The sequence below is a fragment of the Coregonus lavaretus genome (assembly GCF_964263955.1).
Source record: "Coregonus lavaretus genome assembly, contig: HAP1_SCAFFOLD_2050, whole genome shotgun sequence".
NCBI lineage: Eukaryota > Metazoa > Chordata > Actinopteri > Salmoniformes > Salmonidae > Coregonus > Coregonus lavaretus.
In genome coordinates, this window is record NW_028157653.1 from 22,910 (window position 1) to 47,080 (window position 24,171).

Here is a 24,171-nt window from a genome sequence, read left to right on the forward strand (position 1 = left end):
TTGTCAGTCAGGGTGTTCTGACTGAATTGTCCATTGGTAAAGGCATTTGACGCTTCAGCAGTATCCTCCTGATAATCCTCAGTCCCTTGAGTGAATGGCTGAAGCCTTAGATCCACTCTGTTTTCGTCTCAGTTGTGATCCATGCTCCGTTTGGATCTCATAGGATCGCGGTGCAACTTCTCTCTGCACGCACCCTCGCTGCATCCAGGTTCCTGTAGTGATGTCTCGGAGTCGTACACGATCTCCAGGTTTCAGTTCAGGTAAGTGTTTTGCACTTTTGTCGTGTCGCTGTTTTTGTCTTTCTGTTTTTCCTTTGCGAGTTTGACGTTGTGAGCACCTCTGGGTGTTAGCAAGTGTCGTGTCTGTTGTTGGTGGCTATTGCTGTCAACAAGGAGTCCGCTTAGGCTGCACTGTGATTAGAGGCTTTTATTAATATCACACGTTTACAGCATAAGTGACAGATGTCATGACCACCCGGAGAGCGACGCCTCAGATTGCAATGGCCGCTCTGACTTCTTCTTCGTCTAGCCCCTACTTATAAACAATGCAAAAAGATGGGTGCTCCCTCTTCTGGCCAATCACCTGTCTCCCCTGGGGCGTCACCCTCCAAACGGCTCCATTTGAACTAAGATCATAAAAACATTTAACAAAGGCATAATCCTAATACACGACACAAGTCCTCATGGATGGGTAGGTTGGTTCTGATGCGACGTCCCATCAACATTTGTGCAGGTGAAAGTCCGTTCTGCAGCGGTGCGCTGCGGTAGCTCATCAGACTTTTTAGGAAGTCCTCCTTTCTATCACTTGCCTTTTTCATCAGACCTTTGACTATTTCGACTGAACTTTCTGCTAAGCCGTTGGACCTTGGGTAGTTGGGGCTGGAGGTGTTGTGTCGGAATCCCCAGTCATTAGCGAACGATCGGAATTCAGAACTTGAGAACTGCGGGCCATTGTCCGAGTACAGTTTCATACGCAACCCCATGGTCTCGCGAAGACTGATTTCAGGTAAGTGATTACAGCTTTGCTGGAGGTAGTTGGCAGTGTTGCTACTTCAGGGTACTTTTGAGCAGTAGTCGGTAACAACAATGTGACTTTAGCCATTGCAGTCGAAAAAGGTAAACTCCAACTCTGTAGTAAGGGTCGGTTGGGTACTGGATGAGGCGTTAGCGGTTCTGCTTGATGCTTCGGCCTGTAGGTAAGAGCGTCTGCTAAATGTCTAAAACGTAAATATAGGGTACTTCATCCACCACTGGTCTCTACTATGGAACTCTGGGACGCAATTCTTCCTCCGCTCCGCTAGATGGCGCTGTGAATGACTTCCCAATGGCAGAAGTCCCAAATGTGTTGTTGTTAGCGCGACAGCTGTGTGCTTGTTTGCTGTCGGACGGAGAAGAGGGAAAAGATGGCAGGGCGCGGGAAACGAAAAACTAAATCTACTCCCCAGGTATTGTCATTTTTAAGTTCCATAAACCCAGCAGTCTACAAGCAATATATATCTGTGGGAACAGTGATAGGATGGTTTGAGCCAGCGAGCTATGCAGCAGGTGGATGGGGCCACTATGGCACTTACATGGCTGTCTAGCTAGCTAGCCTATTGGTCCTGCTTCGTGCTAGCTAGCTAACAAACTCAACGTGTCTCCAAACATTTTCAATTTTTAGCAGTAAGCTTCGGTTATAGTACTGTTTTCCCAAGATATAGTAGCCAGATCAATATATTATTATAACTGGCTAACAAACCGATAACCGTTGACAGCATCCCATCGGCTTTTTGCAGAGCGAACTGCTCAGGGTAACGTTCATTAGGACACACCGTAGCAAATCGATTTGCAACGGAAAACGAGCGTTTCTTATTGTAATCCCGGGCGCGTTCAGCAGGACGCAACGTTTTGGAACGTTCAGATGAAAATAGACTATTGTAGAACAAACATGCCTCTCTGACATGTAGAATAAGTAATCACATCGTCTCTATTCATGGCATTTCAATCTGCAACTGAACGTGGCCCTGGTAGTCCCTCCCCTTTCTCAGTCCTTTTATTCCATTTGGTGTCTAACGAATACACCTAGTTATCCAACACATCTTCAAACTTGACTGAACCAGCTGCTGTAACGTCCAACTGTTTACACTAGCGTAGTGAATTGAATTTCACCGACCGACCGTTGTTCTTCAGGAGTCGGACTCTGCCAACGGGGAGTTGAAGAAGAAAGCCCGGCCAGAGGAGCCGACAGCCGGACCGACCTCTGCTGAGGTGCCGACCGGACTGAGGGAGGAGGTGGAGGGGCTCTATAAGCTCCGGATGCCCGAAGACTTCTACCTCTTCTGGGACTTCTGCTCTTGGCTCAGCCCCGACAACCCCCGGGGTAGGATCACTCACTCACCCACAACCAGCCCCCCTGACAACCCCCGGGGTAGGATCACTCACTCACCCACAACCAGCCCCCTGACAACCCCCGGGGTAGGATCACTCACTCACCCACAACCAGCCCCCCGACAACCCCCGGGGTAGGATCACTCACTCACCCACAACCAGCCCCCCTGACAACCCCCGGGGTAGGATCACTCACTCACACACAACCAGCCCCCTGACAACCCCCGGGGTAGGCCACTCACTCACCCACAGTCCGCATCACTCCAGTCAGTCCCATCTGTCTATAACACACTCACCCACAGTCCGCATCACTCCAGTCAGTCCCATCTGTCTATAACACACTCACCCACAGTCCGCATCACTCCAGTCAGTCCCATCTGTCTATAACACACTCACCCACAGTCCGCATCACTCCAGTCAGTCCCATCTGTCTATAACACACTCACCCACAGTCCGCATCACTCCAGTCAGTCCCATCTGTCTATAACACACTCACCCACAGTCCGCATCACTCCAGTCCCATCTGTCTATAACACACTCACCCACAGTCCGCATCACTCCAGTCAGTCCCATCTGTCTATAACACACTCACCCACAGTCCGCATCCCTCCAGTCAGTCCCATCTGTCTATAACACACTCACCCACAGTCCGCATCACTCCAGTCAGTCCCATCTGTCTATAACACACTCACCCACAGTCCGCATCACTCCAGTCAGTCCTATCTGTCTATAACACACTCACCCACAGTCCGCATCACTCCAGTCAGTCCCATCTGTCTATAACACACTCACCCACAACCAGCATCACTCCAGTCAGTCCCATCTGTCTATAACACACTCACCCACAGTCCGCATCACTCCAGTCAGTCCCATCTGTCTATAACACACTCACCCACAACCAGCATCACTCCAGTCAGTCCCATCTGTCTATAACACACTCACCCACAGTCCGCATCACTCCAGTCAGTCCCATCTGTCTATAACACACTCACCCACAGTCCGCATCACTCCAGTCAGTCCCATCTGTCTATAACACACTCACCCACAGTCCGCATCACTCCAGTCAGTCCCATCTGTCTATAACACACTCACCCACAGTCCGCATCACTCCAGTCAGTCCCATCTGTCTATAACACACTCACCCACAGTCCGCATCACTCCAGTCAGTCCCATCTGTCTATAACACACTCACCCACAGTCCGCATCACTCCAGTCAGTCCCATCTGTCTATAACACACTCACCCACAGTCCGCATCACTCCAGTCAGTCCCATCTGTCTATAACACACTCACCCACAGTCCGCATCACTCCAGTCAGTCCCATCTGTCTATAACACTCACTAACCCACAACCAGCATCACTCCAGTCAGTCCCATCTGTCTATAACACACTCACCCACAGTCCGCATCACTCCAGTCAGTCCCATCTGTCTATAACACTCACTAACCCACAACCAGCATCACTCCAGTCAGTCCCATCTGTCTATAACACACTCACCCACAGTCCGCATCACTCCAGTCAGTCCCATCTGTCTGTAACACACTCACCCACAGTCCGCATCACTCCAGTCAGTCCCATCTGTCTATAACACACTCACCCACAGTCCGCATCACTCCAGTCAGTCCCATCTGTCTATAACACTAACCCACAGTCCGCATCACTCCAGTCAGTCCCATCTGTCTATAACACACTCACCCACAGTCCGCATCCCTCCAGTCAGTCCCATCTGTCTATAACACACTCACCCACAGTCCGCATCACTCCAGCCAGTCCCATCTGTCTATAACACACTCACCCACAGTCCGCATCCCTCCAGTCAGTCCCATCTGTCTATAACACACTCACCCACAGTCCGCATCACTCCAGTCAGTCCCATCTGTCTATAACACACTCACCCACAGTCCGCATCACTCCAGTCAGTCCCATCTGTCTATAACACACTCACCCACAGTCCGCATCACTCCAGCCAGTCCCATCTGTCTATAACACACTCACCCACAGTCCGCATCACTCCAGTCAGTCCCATCTGTCTATAACACACTCACCCACAGTCCGCATCACTCCAGTCAGTCCCATCTGTCTATAACACACTCACCCACAGTCCGCATCACTCCAGCCAGTCCCATCTGTCTATAACACACTCACCCACAGTCCGCATCACTCCAGTCAGTCCCGTCTGTCTATAACACTCACCCACAGTCCGCATCACTCCAGCCAGTCCCTATCTGTCTATAACACACTCACCCACAGTCCGCATCACTCCAGTCAGTCCCGTCTGTCTATAACACACTCACCCACAGTCCGCATCACTCCAGTCAGTCCCATCTGTCTATAACACACTCACCCACAGTCCGCATCACTCCAGCCAGTCCCATCTGTCTATAACACACTCACCCACAGTCCGCATCACTCCAGTCAGTCCCATCTGTCTATAACACACTCACCCACAGTCCGCATCACTCCAGCCAGTCCCATCTGTCTATAACACACTCACCCACAGTCCGCATCACTCCAGTCAGTCCCATCTGTCTATAACACACTCACCCACAGTCCGCATCACTCCAGCCAGTCCCATCTGTCTATAACACACTCACCCACAGTCCGCATCACTCCAGTCAGTCCCCATCTGTCTATAACACACTCACCCACAGTCCGCATCACTCCAGCCAGTCCCATCTGTCTATAACACACTCACCCACAGTCCGCATCACTCCAGTCAGTCCCATCTGTCTATAACACACTCACCCACAGTCCGCATCACTCCAGTCAGTCCCATCTGTCTATAACACACTCACCCACAGTCCGCATCACTCCAGCCAGTCCCATCTGTCTATAACACACTCACCCACAGTCCGCATCACTCCAGTCAGTCCCATCTGTCTATAACACACTCACCCACAGTCCGCATCACTCCAGTCAGTCCCATCTGTCTATAACACACTCACCCACAGTCCGCATCACTCCAGCCAGTCCCATCTGTCTATAACACACTCACCCACAGTCCGCATCACTCCAGTCAGTCCCATCTGTCTATAACACACTCACCCACAGTCCGCATCACTCCAGTCAGTCCCGTCTGTCTATAACACACTCACCCACAGTCCGCATCACTCCAGTCAGTCCCATCTGTCTATAACACACTCACCCACAGTCCGCATCACTCCAGTCAGTCCCATCTGTCTATAACACACTCACCCACAGTCCGCATCACTCCAGTCAGTCCCATCTGTCTATAACACACTCACCCACAGTCCGCATCACTCCAGTCAGTCCCGTCTGTCTATAACACACTCACCCACAGTCCGCATCACTCCAGTCAGTCCCATCTGTCTATAACACACTCACCCACAGTCCGCATCACTCCAGTCAGTCCCATCTGTCTATAACACACTCACCCACAGTCCGCATCACTCCAGTCAGTCCCATCTGTCTATAACACACTCACCCACAGTCCGCATCACTCCAGTCAGTCCCGTCTGTCTATAACACACTCACCCACAGTCCGCATCACTCCAGTCAGTCCCATCTGTCTATAACACACTCACCCACAGTCCGCATCACTCCAGTCAGTCCCATCTGTCTATAACACACTCACCCACAGTCCGCATCACTCCAGTCAGTCCCATCTGTCTATAACACACTCACCCACAGTCCGCATCTCTCCAGCCAGTCCCATCTGTCTATAACACACTCACCCACAGTCCGCATCACTCCAGCCAGTCCCTATCTGTCTATAACACACTCACCCACAGTCCGCATCACTCCAGTCAGTCCCATCTGTCTATAACACACTCACCCACAGTCCGCATCACTCCAGTCAGTCCCATCTGTCTATAACACTCACCCACAGTCCGCATCACTCCAGCCAGTCCCATCTGTCTATAACACACTCACCCACAGTCCGCATCACTCCAGTCAGTCCCATCTGTCTATAACACACTCACCCACAACCAGCATCCCTCCAGTCAGTCCCATCTGTCTATAACACACTCACCCACAGTCCGCATCACTCCAGTCAGTCCCATCTGTCTATAACACACTCACCCACAGTCCGCATCACTCCAGCCAGTCCCATCTGTCTATAACACACTCACCCACAGTCCGCATCCCTCCAGTCAGTCCCATCTGTCTATAACACACTCACCCACAGTCCGCATCACTCCAGTCAGTCCCATCTGTCTATAACACACTCACCCACAGTCCGCATCACTCCAGTCAGTCCCATCTGTCTATAACACACTCACCCACAGTCCGCATCACTCCAGTCAGTCCCATCTGTCTATAACACACTCACCTAGGGCTGGGCGATATGGACAAAATATCATGTCACAGTAGTTTTTACGGTACGGCGGTATTTTATGTTTTTGAATAATAAAAGTTCTAAATATGTTTTCTGAGTAGTTCATGACCCAAGGGTGGCAACACATAAATTATAATTGATTTCAATGGGGGCTTTCTCCATTTTAAACTGTTCAATCAACCTCCAAACCCAAAAAATATTTTCAGCGTTTTTATCAATTTCTCCTGATTTCCTGTACTTTTATTATCATGTCCACACTGTGCCACGCAGCATGATAATGGAAAACAAAATCTAGGCCTAGTTAATTGAACTGTTGGAATCGTGGAAATAGAATGATTATTCTATAGTTGTAATATATTGGGCAGCACCTTGAATACACTGACATGGCAACAAATGAATAATCCACAGAGGAACTATTGACAGGGTAGGAACCAAAGCGTTCGTCAGTGTTTCCAGGTGACCTTAATTAGATGTTACATGACATGTTTTCATACTTCGTGTAGCTAGCTGGGCAACATATTCACGCTTGGCTTATTCCTCTCTGATAAGATACCGTTGCGCTAACACGCTTATCTAGCCATACAGCAGCACTGGTACCAGGCAGTATTAGCTAGCTAGCTACGTTTGCTCTGACTCTTAGTACATTTAGCAAGCTAGCCAGCTAACTAGCGATTAGCGGCTAACACAAATTATTTTAGCAACACCTTGCTAAGAAAAGACAAACTAGCAAAACAGTAGTTTGCAGACAGTAAGATACACAAACGAACAGTGTAATTATAGAAGGCTTGTGGAAAGCAGCGTGTCACCAACATTGTTGCATCTATCTGACCATGCGGAGTGAAAGTGCTGGTGACTCCGTGGTGGAGTAACTGCTCTCTCCTTGAGTGACGGGGCAGGGCTTGGTGTGGTTAGCGGCATGAAGCAGGAGAGGGAGGGAGGGAGAGATGACTCATCAAGCAAACGGGTAAACTAAAAACGGACATCAAAGACGGCGGAGTTAAGTATCACATTTAACAAACCAAACACTGAAATAAACGTTATAGAAGGTAAAGTGAAAACTCAAACCGGTCTGTGCATCAATACCGGTATATAGTCAAATACGGTATACAGCCCAGTCATACACTCACCCACAACCAGCATCACTCCAGTCAGTCCCTATCTGTCTATAACACTCACCCACAACCAGCATCACTCCAGTCAGTCCTATCTGTCTATAACACTCACCCACAACCAGCATCACTCCAGTCAGTCCTATCTGTCTATAACACTAACCCACAACCAGCATCACTCCAGTCAGTCCTATCTGTTTATAACACTCACCCACACCCAGCATCACTCCAGTCAGTCCTATCTGTCTAAAACACTCACTAACCCACAACCAGCATCACTCCAGTCAGTCCTATCTGTCTATAACACTCACCCACAACCAGCATCACTCCAGTCAGTCCTATCTGTCTAAAACACTCACCCACAACCAGCATCACTCCAGTCAGTCCTATCTATAACACTCACCCACAACCAGCATCACTCCAGTCAGTCCTATCTGTCTATAACACTAACCCACAACCAGCATCACTCCAGTCAGTCCTATCTATAACACTCACCCACAACCAGCATCACTCCAGTCAGTCCTATCTGTCTATAACACTAACCCACAACCAGCATCACTCCAGTCAGTCCTATCTGTCTAAAACACTCACTAACCCACGACCAGCATCACTCCAGTCAGTCCCTATCTGTTTATAACACTCACCCACAACCAGCATCACTCCAGTCAGTCCTATCTGTCTAAAACACTCACTAACCCACGACCAGCATCACTCCAGTCAGTCCCTATCTGTTTATAACACTCACCCACAACCAGCATCACTCCAGTCAGTCCTATCTGTCTATAACACTCACCCACAACCAGCATCCCTCCAGTCAGTCCTATCTGTCTAAAACACTCACCCACAGTCCGCATCACTCCAGTCAGTCCTATCTGTCTATAACACTCACTAACCCACAACCAGCATCACTCCAGTCAGTCCTATCTGTTTATAACACTAACCCACAACCAGCATCACTCCAGTCAGTCCCTATCTGTTTATAACACTCACCCACAACCAGCATCCCTCCAGTCAGTCCCTATCTGTCTAAAACACTCACCCACAACCAGCATCACTCCAGTCAGTCCTATCTGTTTATAACACTCACTAACCCACAACCAGCATCACTCCAGTCAGTCCTATCTGTCTATAACACTAACCCACAACCAGCATCACTCCAGTCTGTCACTATCTGTTTATAACACTCACCCACAACCAGCATCACTCCAGTCAGTCCTATCTGTCTATAACACTCACCCACAACCAGCATCCCTCCAGTCAGTCCTATCTGTCTAAAACACTCACTAACCCACAACCAGCATCACTCCAGTCAGTCCTATCTGTCTATAACACTCACCCACAACCAGCATCACTCCAGTCAGTCCTATCTGTCTATAACACTCACTAACCCACAACCAGCATCACTCCAGTCAGTCCTATATGTCTATAACACTCACCCACAACCAGCATCACTCCAGTCAGTCCTATCTGTCTATAACACTCACCCACAACCAGCATCACTCCAGTCAGTCCTATCTGTCTATAACACACTCACCCACAACCAGCATCCCTCCAGTCAGTCCTATCTGTCTAAAACACTCACCCACAACCAGCATCACTCCAGTCAGTCCTATCTGTCTAAAACACTCACTAACCCACAACCAGCATCACTCCAGTCAGTCCTATCTGTCTATAACACTAACCCACAACCAGCATCACTCCAGTCAGTCCTATCTATAACACTCACCCACAACCAGCATCACTCCAGTCAGTCCTATCTGTCTATAACACTAACCCACAACCAGCATCACTCCAGTCAGTCCTATCTGTCTAAAACACTCACTAACCCACGACCAGCATCACTCCAGTCAGTCCCTATCTGTTTATAACACTCACCCACAACCAGCATCACTCCAGTCAGTCCTATCTGTCTAAAACACTCACTAACCCACGACCAGCATCACTCCAGTCAGTCCCTATCTGTTTATAACACTCACCCACACCCAGCATCACTCCAGTCAGTCCTATCTGTCTATAACACTCACCCACAACCAGCATCCCTCCAGTCAGTCCTATCTGTCTAAAACACTCACCCACAGTCCGCATCACTCCAGTCAGTCCTTTCTGTCTATAACACTCACTAACCCACAACCAGCATCACTCCAGTCAGTCCTATCTGTTTATAACACTAACCCACAACCAGCATCACTCCAGTCAGTCCCTATCTGTTTATAACAATCACCCACAACCAGCATCCCTCCAGTCAGTCCCTATCTGTCTAAAACACTCACCCACAACCAGCATCACTCCAGTCAGTCCTATCTGTTTATAACACTCACTAACCCACAACCAGCATCACTCCAGTCAGTCCTATCTGTCTATAACACTAACCCACAACCAGCATCACTCCAGTCAGTCCCTATCTGTTTATAACACTCACCCACAACCAGCATCACTCCAGTCAGTCCTATCTGTCTATAACACTCACCCACAACCAGCATCCCTCCAGTCAGTCCTATCTGTCTAAAACACTCACTAACCCACAACCAGCATCACTCCAGTCAGTCCTATCTGTCTATAACACTCACCCACAACCAGCATCACTCCAGTCAGTCCTATCTGTCTATAACACTCACTAACCCACAACCAGCATCACTCTAGTCAGTCCTATATGTCTATAACACTCACCCACAACCAGCATCACTCCAGTCAGTCCTATCTGTCTATAACACTCACCCACAACCAGCATCACTCCAGTCAGTCCTATCTGTCTATATCACACTCACCCACAACCAGCATCCCTCCAGTCAGTCCTATCTGTCTAAAACACTCACCCACAACCAGCATCACTCCAGTCAGTCCTATCTGTCTAAAACACTCACCCACAACCAGCATCACTCCAGTCAGTCCTATCTGTTTATAACACTCACTAACCCACAACCAGCATCACTCCAGTCAGTCCTATCTGTTTATAACACTCACTAACCCACAACCAGCATCACTCCAGTCAGTCCTATCTGTCTATAACACTCACTAACCCACAACCAGCATCACTCCAGTCAGTCCTATCTGTTTATAACACTAACCCACAACCAGCATCACTCCAGTCAGTCCCTATCTGTTTATAACACTAACCCACAACCAGCATCCCTACAGTCAGTCCTATATGTCTATAACACTCACCCACAACCAGCATCACTCCAGTCAGTCCTATCTGTCTAAAACACTCACCCACAACCAGCATCACTCCAGTCAGTCCTATCTGTCTATAACACTCACCCACAACCAGCATCACTCCAGTCAGTCCTATCTGTCTATAACACTCACTAACCCACAACCAGCATCACTCCAGTCAGTCCTATCTGTTTATAACACTAACCCACAACCAGCATCACTCCAGTCAGTCCCTATCTGTTTATAACACTCACCCACAACCAGCATCCCTCCAGTCAGTCCTATCTGTCTAAAACACTCACTAACCCACGACCAGCATCACTCCAGTCAGTCCCTATCTGTTTATAACACTCACCCACAACCAGCATCACTCCAGTCAGTCCTATCTGTCTAAAACACTCACTAACCCACGACCAGCATCACTCCAGTCAGTCCTATCTGTCTATAACACTAACCCACAACCAGCATCCCTCCAGTCAGTCCTATCTGTCTATAACACTCACCCACAACCAGCATCCCTCCAGTCAGTCCTATCTGTCTAAAACACTAACCCACAACCAGCATCACTCCAGTCAGTCCTATCTGTCTATAACACTCACTAACCCACAACCAGCATCACTCCAGTCAGTCCTATCTGTTTATAACACTAACCCACAACCAGCATCACTCCAGTCAGTCCCTATCTGTTTATAACACTCACCCACAACCAGCATCACTCCAGTCAGTCCCATCTGTCTATAACACTCACCCACAACCAGCATCACTCCAGTCAGTCCCATCTGTCTATAACACTAACCCACAACCAGCATCACTCCAGTCAGTCCTATCTGTTTATAACACTAACCCACAACCAGCATCCCTCCAGTCAGTCCTATCTGTCTATAACACTCACTAACCCACAACCAGCATCCCTCCAGTCAGTCCTATCTGTCTATAACACTAACCCACAACCAGCATCCCTCCAGTCAGTCCTATCTGTCTATAACACTCACTAACCCACAACCAGCATCCCTCCAGTCAGTCCTATCTGTCTATAACACTAACCCACAACCAGCATCACTCCAGTCAGTCCTATCTGTCTATAACACTAACCCACAACCAGCATCCCTCCAGTCAGTCCTATCTGTCTATAACACTCACTAACCCACAACCAGCATCCCTCCAGTCAGTCCCATCTGTCTATAACACTAACCCACAACCAGCATCACTCCAGTCAGTCCCTATCTGTCTATAACACTCACCCACAACCAGCATCCCTCCAGTCAGTCCTATCTGTCTAAAACACTAACCCACAACCAGCATCACTCCAGTCAGTCCTATCTGTCTATAACACTCACTAACCCACAACCAGCATCACTCCAGTCAGTCCCTATCTGTTTATAACACTCACCCACAACCAGCATCACTCCAGTCAGTCCCTATCTGTTTATAACACTCACCCACAACCAGCATCACTCCAGTCAGTCCCATCTGTCTATAACACTAACCCACAACCAGCATCACTCCAGTCAGTCCCATCTGTCTATAACACTAACCCACAACCAGCATCACTCCAGTCAGTCCTATCTGTCTATAACACTAACCCACAACCAGCATCACTCCAGTCAGTCCCATCTGTCTATAACACTAACCCACAACCAGCATCACTCCAGTCAGTCCCATCTGTCTATAACACTAACCCACAACCAGCATCACTCCAGTCAGTCCCATCTGTCTATAACACTAACCCACAACCAGCATCACTCCAGTCAGTCCCTATCTGTTTATAACACTCACTAACCCACAACCAGCATCACTCCAGTCAGTCCCTATCTGTTTATAACACTCACCCACAACCAGCATCCCTCCAGTCAGTCCTATCCGTCTATATTAGGAAGGTGTCCTTTATGTTTTGTACACTAGGTGTATATAGGGAATAGGGTGCTATTTGGGACGTAACCTCTACATTCTACAGTAGGCCATCTCCTGGTACTAGTTTTCATGAAATGAACACCTTCCTAATATTGAGTTGAGCCCCCCCCCCCCCACCCCCCTTTTGCCCTCAGAACATCCTCAATTCTTCGGGGCATGGACTCTACAAGGTGTCGAAAGCGTTCCACAGGGATGCTGGCTCCATGTTGACTCCAATGCTTCCTCCAGTTGTGTCCAGTTGGCTGGATGTCCTTTGGGTGGACCATTCTTGATACACACGGGGTTACTACAGGTTACTACAGGTTACTACAGGTTACTACAGGTTACTACAGGTTACTACATGTCCCCTGTAGCTCAGTTGGTAGAGCGTGGCGCTTGCAACGCCAGGGTTGTGGGTTCGTTTCCCACGGGGGGGGAAAGTATGAAAATGTATGCACTCACTAACTGTAAGTCGCTCTGGATAAGAGCGTCTGCTAAATGACTAAAATGTTAAATGTAAAATGAAACTGTTGAGCGTGAAAAACCCAGCAGCGTTGCAGTTCTTGACACACTCAAACCGGTGCGCCTGGCACCTACTACCATACCCTGTTCAAAGGCACTTCAATCTTTTGTCTTGCCCATTCACCCTCTGAATGGCGCACATACACAATCCATGTCTCAATTGTCTCAATGCTTAAAAATCCTTATTTTAACCTGTGACATCAATAAGGGATCCTGGCTTTCACCTGGTCAGTCTATGTCATGGAAAGAGCAGGTGCTCCTAATGTTTTGTGCACTCGGTGTAATACAAGGATCATATTAACAACATATCATTCCTCCCCTCCTATCTCATGTGTATAGTCAAGTCATATATACAAGGATCATATTAACAGCATATCATTCCTCCCCTCCTCTCTCTAGACGCGCTGAAGGAAATTCTGGGTTTGAAGTTGGTTGGCCCATTTGACATCCTGGCGGAGGCCCACCGTAACTCAGCCAACCCCCGGCCCAACTACCACCTCCACTGGAGGTTCTTCTACGACCCTCCTGAGTACCAGACCGTAATACAGGGGAGTGGGGAGAACCTGCTACACATAGGTTACTACAGGTAATGACCCTACTACACATAGGTTACTACAGGTAATGACCATACTACACATGGGTTACTACAGGTAATGACCATACTACACATAGGTTACTACAGGTAATGACCATACTACACATGGGTTACTACAGGTAATGACCATACTACACATAGGTTACTACAGGTAATGACCCTACTACACATGGGTTACTACAGGTAATGACCCTACTACACATGGGTTACTACAGGTAATGACCCTACTACACATAGGTTACTACAGGTAATGACCCTACTACACATGGGTTACTACAGGTAATGACCCTACTACACATAGGTTACTACAGGTAATGACCCTACTACACATAGGTTACTACAGGTAATGACCATACTACACATAGGTTACTACAGGTAATGACCCTACTACACATGGGTTACTACAGGTAATGACCCTACTACACATGGGTTACTACAGGTAATGACCCTGCTACACATAGGTTACTACAGGTAATGACCATACTACACATAGGTTACTACAGGTAATGACCCTACTACACATAGGTTACTACAGGTAATGACCCTGCTACACATAGGTTACTACAGGTAATGACCATACTACACATGGGTTACTACAGGTAATGACCCTACTACACATGGGTTACTACAGGTAATGACCATACTACACATAGGTTACTACAGGTAATGACCATACTACACATGGGTTACTACAGGTAATGACCCTACTACACATGGGTTACTACAGGTAATGACCATACTACACATATGTTACTACAGGTAATGACCCTACTACACATAGGTTACTACAGGTAATGACCCTACTACACATAGGTTACTACAGGTAATGACCCTACTACACATAGGTTACTACAGGTAATGACCATACTACACATAGGTTACTACAGGTAATGACCCTACTACACATGGGTTACTACAGGTAATGACCCTACTACACATAGGTTACTACAGGTAATGACCCTACTACACATGGGTTACTACAGGTAATGACCATACTACACATAGGTTACTACAGGTAATGACCCTACTACACATGGGTTACTACAGGTAATGACCATACTACACATAGGTTACTACAGGTAATGACCCTACTACACATGGGTTACTACAGGTAATGACCATACTACACATAGGTTACTACAGGTAATGACCCTACTACACAGGTTACTACAGGTAATGACCCTACTACACATGGGTTACTACAGGTAGGGGTTACTACAGGTAATGACCATAATACACATAGGTTACTACAGGTAATGACCCTACTACACATGGGTTACTACAGGTAATGACCCTACTACACATAGGTTACTACAGGTAATGACCATACTACACATATGTTACTACAGGTAATGACCCTACTACACATAGGTTACTACAGGTAATGACCATAATACACATGGGTTACTACAGGTAATGACCATACTACACATAGGTTACTACAGGTAATGACCCTACTACACAGGTTACTACAGGTAATGACCCTACTACACTTGGGTTACTACAGGTAGGGGTTACTACAGGTAATGACCATACTACACATAGGTTACTACAGGTAATGACCCTACTACACATGGGTTACTACAGGTAATGACCCTACTACACATAGGTTACTACAGGTAATGACCATACTACACATAGGTTACTACAGGTAATGACCATACTACACATGGTTTACTACAGGTAATGACCATAATACAGGGGAGTGGGGACAACCTGCTACACATGGGTTACTACAGGTAATGACCCTACTACACATAGGTTACTACAGGTAATGACCCTACTACACATAGGTTACTACAGGTAATGACCATACTACACATAGGTTACTACAGGTAATGACCCTACTACACATAGGTTACTACAGGTAATGACCCTACTACACATAGGTTACTACAGGTAATGACCATACTACACATAGGTTACTACAGGTAATGACCCTACTACACATAGGTTACTACAGGTAATGACCCTACTACACATAGGTTACTACAGGTAATGACCATACTACACATAGGTTACTACAGGTAATGACCATACTACACATAGGTTACTACAGGTAATGACCATACTACACATAGGTTACTACAGGTAATGACCCTACTACACATAGGTTACTACAGGTAATGACCATACTAGACATGGGTTACTACAGGTAATGACCATACTACACATGGGTTACTACAGGTTACTACAGGTAATGACCATACTACACATGGGTTACTACAGGTAATGACCATACTACACATAGGTTACTACAGGTAATGACCATACTACACATGGGTTACTACAGGTAATGACCCTACTACACATAGGTTACTACAGGTAATGACCCTACTACACATAGGTTACTACAGGTAATGACCATACTACACATAGGTTACTACAGGTAATGACCCTACTACACATGGGTTACTACAGGTAATGACCATACTACACATAGGTTACTACAGGTAATGACCCTACTACACATAGGTTACTACAGGTAATGACTATACTACACATAGGTTACTACAGGTAATGACCCTACTACACATAGGTTACTACAGGTAATGACCATACTACACATAGGTTACTACAGGTAATGACCCTACTACACATAGGTTACTACAGGTAATGACTATACTACACATAGGTTACTACAGGTAATGACCCTACTACACATAGGTTACTACAGGTAATGACCATACTACACATAGGTTACTACAGGTAATGACCATACTACACATAGGTTACTACAGGTAATGACTATACTACACATAGGTTACTACAGGTAATGACCCTACTACACATAGGTTACTACAGGTAATGACCATACTACACATAGGTTACTACAGGTAATGACCCTACTACACATAGGTTACTACAGGTAATGACCCTACTACACATAGGTTACTACAGGTAATGACCATACTACACATAGGTTACTACAGGTAATGACCATACTACACATAGGTTACTACAGGTAATGACCATACTACACATAGGTTACTACAGGTAATGACCATACTACACATAGGTTACTACAGGTAATGACCCTACTACACATGGGTTACTACAGGTAATGACCATAATACACATAGGTTACTACAGGTAATGACCATACTACACATAGGTTACTACAGGTTACTACAGGTAATGGATCACATAAATATCTCTCTAGGTTTCCATCTAATTTGCGACATTTTCATGTGAATATTATAAATTCTGCATACAAAAATGCACATTTTCCCATCACAGGTGTGTTTCCATCAAACTGACTTGTTGAGGAGGCTCTGTGTGATGACATAGTGCTCATTAACACTGCTGTTCTTAAGTTTTCATGTACAGGCGGAATGTATCGTCACGCTCACTAGTGGTTAGACGGGAGTTTAGTCTTCATAAACCGTCTTGTGTTTTCCAGAGAGGAACAGCATCCCTTTACAACATGGTCATATTTATCTCCCCCTCTATTTTCCAGAGATAGTCCGGACTCCCTGCCTGTGTTCCTAGGGGAGAATGAAGCCAAGAAGGGCTGTACCATCACGCAGATGGGGGACAACATGTTTGCTGCTGTCCAGTGAGTGTCCTCCACTAACTAACTAACACACACACAACACATGGACCATTTAAACTAACACAATGACAAGACAATCCACTGGTTGGAGTGATTACTTATCAAGACTCTCACATTACTTATCAAGACTCTCATTACTTATCAAGACTCACTCTCTCCTCCCTCATCCCCTCTCCTCACTCTCTCCTCCCTCACATCCCCTCACTCTCTCCTCCCTCACCATCCCCTCTCCCTCCTCCCTCACCATCCCCTCACTCTCTCCTCCCTCACCATCCCCTCACTCTCTCCTCCCTCACCATCCCCTCACTCTCTCCTCCCTCACCATCCCCTCTCCCTCCTCCCTCACCATCCCCTCACACTTTCCTCCCTCACCATCCCCTCACTCTCTCCTCCCTCACCATCCCCTCAATCTCTCCTCCCTCACCATCCCCCTCTCTCTTCCCTCACCATTCCCACACTCTCCTCCCTCACCATCCCCTCTCTCTCCTCCCTCACCATCCCCTCACACTCTCTCCTCCCTCACCATCCCGCTCTCTCTCCTCCCTCACCATCCTCTCACTCTCTCCTCCCTCACCATCCCCTCACTCTCTCTTCCCTCACCATCCCGCTCTCTCTCCTCCCTCACCATCCCCTCACTCTCTCTCCATCTCTTCCTCCCCCTCTCTCTCGTCCTATCTCTGGCCCAACTCTCCCCCCTTCTCTATCTCTCCCTCCTGTTCTCTCTCCTTCAGTCTGTTTCTGGGTAGGAAGAGGAAGGAGAGGGGCGGGCGTAAGGAAGGGGGCAGGGCTCTGGAGAACCTGGGGGAAGAGTTAAGAGAGAGGGCGGAGTCTCTGGGCTTTTCTCTGGAGCAGAAGACCAAAGGCATGAAGCAGAGAGACAAGAAGGTAACCCCCCTACTGACACAGTACTAGAAGGTAACCCCCCTACTGACACAGTACTAGAAGGTAACCCCCCTACTGACACAGTACTAGAAGGTAACCCCCCTACTGACACAGTACTAGAAGGTAACCCCCCTACTGACACAATACTAGAAGGTAACCCCCCTACTGACACAGTACTAGAAGGTAACCCAGTACTGACACAGTACTAGAAGGTAACCCAGTACTGACACAGTACTAGAAGGTAACCCCCCTACTGACACAGTACTAGAAGGTAACCCCCCTACTGACACAGTACTAGAAGGTAACCCCCCTACTGACACAGTACTAGAAGGTAACCCAGTACTGACACAGTACTAGAAGGTAACCCCCCTACTGACACAGTACTAGAAGGTAACCCCCCTACTGACACAGTACTAGAAGGTAACCCCCCTACTGACACAGTACTAGAAGGTAACCCAGTACTGACACAGTACTAGAAGGTAACCCCCCTACTGACACAGTACTAGAAGGTAACCCCCCTACTGACACAGTACTAGAAGGTAACCCCCCTACTGACACAGTACTAGAAGGTAACCCAGTACTGACACAGTACTAGAAGGTAACCCCCCTACTGACACAGTACTAGAAGGTAACCCCCCTACTGACACAGTACTAGAAGGTAACCCCCCTACTGACACAGTACTAGAAGGTAACCCAGTACTGACACAGTACTAGAAGGTAACCCCCCTACTGACACAGTACTAGAAGGTAACCCCCTACTGACACAGTACTAGAAGGTAACCCCCCTACTGACACAGTACTAGAAGGTAACCCCCCCCTACTGACACAGTACTAGAAGGTAACCCCCCTACTGACACAGTACTAGAAGGTAACCCAGTACTGACACAGTACTAGAAGGTAACCCCCCTACTGACACAGTACTAGAAGGTAACCCCCCTACTGACACAGTACTAGAAGGTAACCCCCCTACTGACACAGTACTAGAAGGTAACCCCCCTACTGACACAGTACTAGAAGGTAACCCAGTACTGACACAGTACTAGAAGGTAACCCCCCTACTGACACAGTACTAGAAGGTAACCCCCTACTGACACAGTACTAGAAGGTAACCCAGTACTGACACAGTACTAGAAGGTAACCCCCCTACTGACACAGTACTAGAAGGTAACCCCCCTACTGACACAGTACTAGAAGGTAACCCCCCTACTGACACAGTACTAGAAGGTAAACCCCCTACTGACACAGTACTAGAAGGTAACCCCCCTACTGACACAGTACTAGAAGGTAACCCCCCTACTGACACAGTACTAGAAGGTAACCCCCCTACTGACACAGTACTAGAAGGTAACCCCCCTACTGACACAGTACTAGAAGGTAACCCAGTACTGACACAGTACTAGAAGGTAACCCCCCTACTGACACAGTACTAGAAGGTAACCCAGTACTGACACAGTACTAGAAGGTAACCCCCCTACTGACGAAGTACTAGAAGGTAACCCCCCTACTGACCCAGTACTGACACAGTACTAGAAGGTAACCCCCCTACTGACACAGTACTAGAAGGTAACCCAGTACTGACACAGTACTAGAAGGTAACCCCCCTACTGACACAGTACTAGAAGGTAACCCAGTACTGACACAGTACTAGAAGGTAACCCAGTACTGACACAGTACTAGAAGGTAACCCAGTACTGACACAGTACTAGAAGGTAACCCAGTACTGACACAGTACTAGAAGGTAACCCCCCTACTGACGAAGTACTAGAAGGTAACCCCCCTACTGACCCAGTACTGACACAGTACTAGAAGGTAACCCCCCTACTGACACAGTACTAGAAGGTAACCCAGTACTGACACAGTACTAGAAGGTAACCCCCCTACTGACCCAGTACTGATACAGTACTAGAAGGTAACCCCCCTACTGACACAGTACTAGAAGGTAACCCAGTACTGACACAGTACTAGAAGGTAACCCCCCTACTGACACAGTACTAGAAGGTAACCCAGTACTGACACAGTACTAGAAGGTAACCCCCCTACTGACGAAGTACTAGAAGGTAACCCCCCTACTGACCCAGTACTGACACAGTACTAGAAGGTAACCCAGTACTGACACAGTACTAGAAGGTAACCCCCCTACTGACACAGTACTAGAAGGTAACCCAGTACTGACACAGTACTAGAAGGTAACCCCCCTACTGACACAGTACTAGAAGGTAACCCCCTACTGACACAGTACTAGAAGGTAACCCAGTACTGACACAGTACTAGAAGGTAACCCCCCTACTGACACAGTACTAGAAGGTAACCCCCCTACTGACACAGTACTAGAAGGTAACCCCCCTACTGACACAGTACTAGAAGGTAACCCCCCTACTGACACAGTACTAGAAGGTAACCCCCCTACTGACACAGTACTAGAAGGTAACCCCCCTACTGACACAGTACTAGAAGGTAACCCCCCTACTGACACAGTACTAGAAGGTAACCCCCCTACTGACACAGTACTAGAAGGTAACCCCCCTACTGACACAGTACTAGAAGGTAACCCCCCTACTGACACAGTACTAGAAGGTAACCCCCCTACTGACACAGTACTAGAAGGTAACCCCCTTACTGACACAGTACTAGAAGGTAACCCCCTACTGACACAGTACTAGAAGGTAACCCCCCTACTGACACAGTACTAGAAGGTAACCCAGTACTGACACAGTACTAGAAGGTAACCCCCTACTGACACAGTACTAGAAGGTAACCCCCCTACTGACACAGTACTAGAAGGTAACCCAGTACTGACACAGTACTAGAAGGTAACCCAGTACTGACACAGTACTAGAAGGTAACCCAGTACTGACACAGTACTAGAAGGTAACCCCCCTACTGACACAGTACTAGAAGGTAACCCAGTACTGACACAGTACTAGAAGGTAACCCCCCTACTGACACAGTACTAGAAGGTAACCCCCCTACTGACACAGTACTAGAAGGTAACCCCCCTACTGACACAGTACTAGAAGGTAACCCCCCTACTGACACAGTACTAGAAGGTAACCCAGTACTGACACAGTACTAGAAGGTAACCCCCCTACTGACACAGTACTAGAAGGTAACCCCCCTACTGACACAGTACTAGAAGGTAACATTCTACCTGGCCCCTGTCCGTCTCCAGGTGGTCACCAAGACGTTCCACGGAGCAGGCCTGGTGGTTCCTGTTGACCAGAATGATGTCGGTTACCGGGAACTGCCAGAGACGGACGGTAAGACTCTAGAACACTCTAGAACAGAGGTGGCAGCTAGGTTTGGCGTTGGGCCAATGTTTTTGGGAGCTCATAGTCAGCGGGCCAGAACATAATTAGTTCATAATATAAAACCCAATGCAAAGGCCTACACTACAAGTAGAACACTACCGAGTGGTGCAGTGGTCTAAGGCACTGCATCGCAGTGCTAGCTGTGCCACTAGAGATCCTGGTTCGAGTCCAGGCTCTGTCGTAGCCGGCCGTGACCGGGAGACCCATGGGGCGGCGCACAATTGGTCCAGCGTCGTCCAGGGTAGGGGAGGGAATGGCCGGCAGGGATGTGGGTTTGTTTCCCACGGGGGGCCAGTATGAAGAAAAAAACAACAACAACAAAACAAATTTGATGTATGCATTCACTAACTGTAAGTCGCTCTGGATAAGAGCGTCTGCTAAATGACTAACATGTAAATGTAAACACTCTTGAACCCTTCAAATACTCCAGAACACTGTAGAATACTCTAGAATGCTCTATATATTAGCCCAAGAGAAGTTGAATGGAGTGTGCCAGTGCTCATTTTAACAAAGATGAACAGGTTTCAGAAACACTTTGCTAATAGATGTTGTGTGTGTTGTGTGTGTTGTGTGTGTTGTTTGTGTTGTGTGTGTGTTGTGTGTGTAGCGGGTCTGAAGAGGGTGTGTAAGGCGATAGCGGAGGCCAGGTCTGATGAGGACAGGATGAAGACTTTCGGCCCACTTCAGGAGATGATCACCTTCGTCCAGTTCGCTAACGATGAGTGTGACTACGGCATGGGACTGGAGCTGGGCATAGACCTCTTCTGTTATGGATCACACGTACGCACACACACCCTAACACCTGTTCTCCACCGAAATATCATGTTGACACACTGATGTAGATCTCAGTGAAGAACCACCAACAGACATTAACACCTCCGTTTCCTGTCTTCCATTGTGTGTCCGTCTAACCTCAGTTTCCTGTCTTCCATTGTGTCCGTCTAACCTCAGTTTCCTGTCTTCCATTGTGTGTCCGTCTAACCTCAGTTTCCTGTCTTCCATTGTCTAACCTCAGTTTCCTGTTTTCCATTGTGTGTCTGTCTAACCTCAGTTTCCTGTCTTCCATTGTGTCTGTCTAACCTCAGTTTCCTGTCTTCCATTGTGTGTCTGTCTAACCTCAGTTTCCTGTCTTCCATTGTGTGTCTGTCTAACCTCAGTTTCCTGTCTTCCATTGTGTGTCTGTCTAACCCCAGTTTCCTGTCTTCCATTGTGTCTGTCTAACCTCAGTTTCCTGTCTTCCATTGTCTGTCTAACCTCAGTTTCCTGTCTTCCATTGTGTCTAACCTCAGTTTTCCTGTCTTCCATTGTCCGTCTAACCTCAGTTTCCTGTCTTCCATTGTCTGTCTAACCTCAGTTTCCTGTCTTCCATTGTCTGTCTAACCTCAGTTTCCTGTCTTCCATTGTCTGTCTAACCTCAGTTTCCTGTCTTCCATTGTCTGTCTAACCTACATTTCCTGTCTTCCATTGTGTGTCTGTCTAACCTCCGTTTCCTGTCTTCCATTATGTCTGTCTAACCTCAGTGTCCCTTCTTCCATTGTGTCTGTCTAACCTCAGTGTCCCTTCTTCCATTGTGTCTGTCTAACCTCCGTTTCCTGTCTTCCATTGTCTGTCTAACCTACATTTCCTGTCTTCCATTGTGTGTCTGTCTAACCTCCGTTTCCTGTCTTCCATTATGTCTGTCTAACCTCAGTGTCCTGTCTTCCATTGTGTCTGTCTAACCTCCGTTTCCTGTCTTCCATTGTCTGTCTAACCTACATTTCCTGTCTTCCATTGTGTGTCTGTCTAACCTCCGTTTCCTGTCTTCCATTATGTCTGTCTAACCTCAGTGTCCCTTCTTCCATTGTGTCTGTCTAACCTCCGTTTCCTGTCTTCCATTGTCTGTCTAACCTACATTTCCTGTCTTCCATTGTGTGTCTGTCTAACCTCAGTTTCCTGTCTTCCATTGTGTGTCCGTCTAACCTCAGTTTCCTGTCTTCCATTGTGTGTCTGTCTAACCTCAGTTTCCTGTCTTCCATTGTGTGTCTGTCTAACCTCAGTTTCCTGTCTTCCATTGTGTGTCTGTCTAACCTCCGTTTCCTGTCTTCCATTGTGTCTGTCTAACCTCAGTTTCCTGTCTTCCATTGTGTGTCTGTCTAACCTCAGTTTCCTGTCTTCCATTGTGTGTCTGTCTAACCTCAGTTTCCTGTGTCCCCCAGTACTTCTATAAGGTGATCAGGCAACTGCTGCCCATGGCCTACAGCCTGCTGAAGAGGGGCCTGTTCGGAGAGATCCTGGAGGCTCACCTCTCCAGCCGCTCCCACGCCAACCTGGACCAACTCACCTCAGCCTGAAGAAAACCACGGGAGAGGGATGGGTTGTTGTTTTCCATAAGCTCTGGCCACCGTGTGTTTTTATTAGTCTTGTTGTGGTGCTGCTGTCATTGAATGGTACCGGCGGTGTCTGTCTCTGTGTGTGCAAACGTCAAATAAAGTATTATATTCCTAAGAGACTG

General features: G+C 47.5%; 1 protein-coding gene across 1 annotated transcript; it reads left to right on the forward strand.

Moving 5' to 3' along the window:
- Nucleotides 1–1,365: 1,365 nt before the first annotated feature.
- On the forward strand, nucleotides 1,366–24,171 carry LOC311125113 (histone PARylation factor 1-like). The gene is made up of 8 exons (XM_084199183.1): nucleotides 1,366–1,444; nucleotides 2,169–2,358; nucleotides 13,739–13,925; nucleotides 17,395–17,493; nucleotides 18,222–18,375; nucleotides 21,542–21,629; nucleotides 22,288–22,460; nucleotides 23,876–24,171. The coding sequence occupies exons 1-8, from the start codon at nucleotides 1,403–1,405 to the stop codon at nucleotides 24,008–24,010; spliced, it is 1,068 nt and encodes a 355-aa protein (XP_084055309.1). The 5' UTR covers nucleotides 1,366–1,402; the 3' UTR covers nucleotides 24,011–24,171.

Excerpts from the sequence above, each read along its gene's own strand:
- LOC311125113 (XM_084199183.1), top strand. The coding sequence starts at position 1,403 with ATGGCAGGGCGCGGGAAACGAAAAACTAAATCTACTCCCCAG. Across the intron at positions 13,926-17,394 it reads CTACACATAGGTTACTACAG|AGATAGTCCGGACTCCCTGC; the intron begins GTAATGACCCTA and ends TCTATTTTCCAG. Across the intron at positions 22,461-23,875 it reads TCTTCTGTTATGGATCACAC|TACTTCTATAAGGTGATCAG; the intron begins GTACGCACACAC and ends TGTGTCCCCCAG.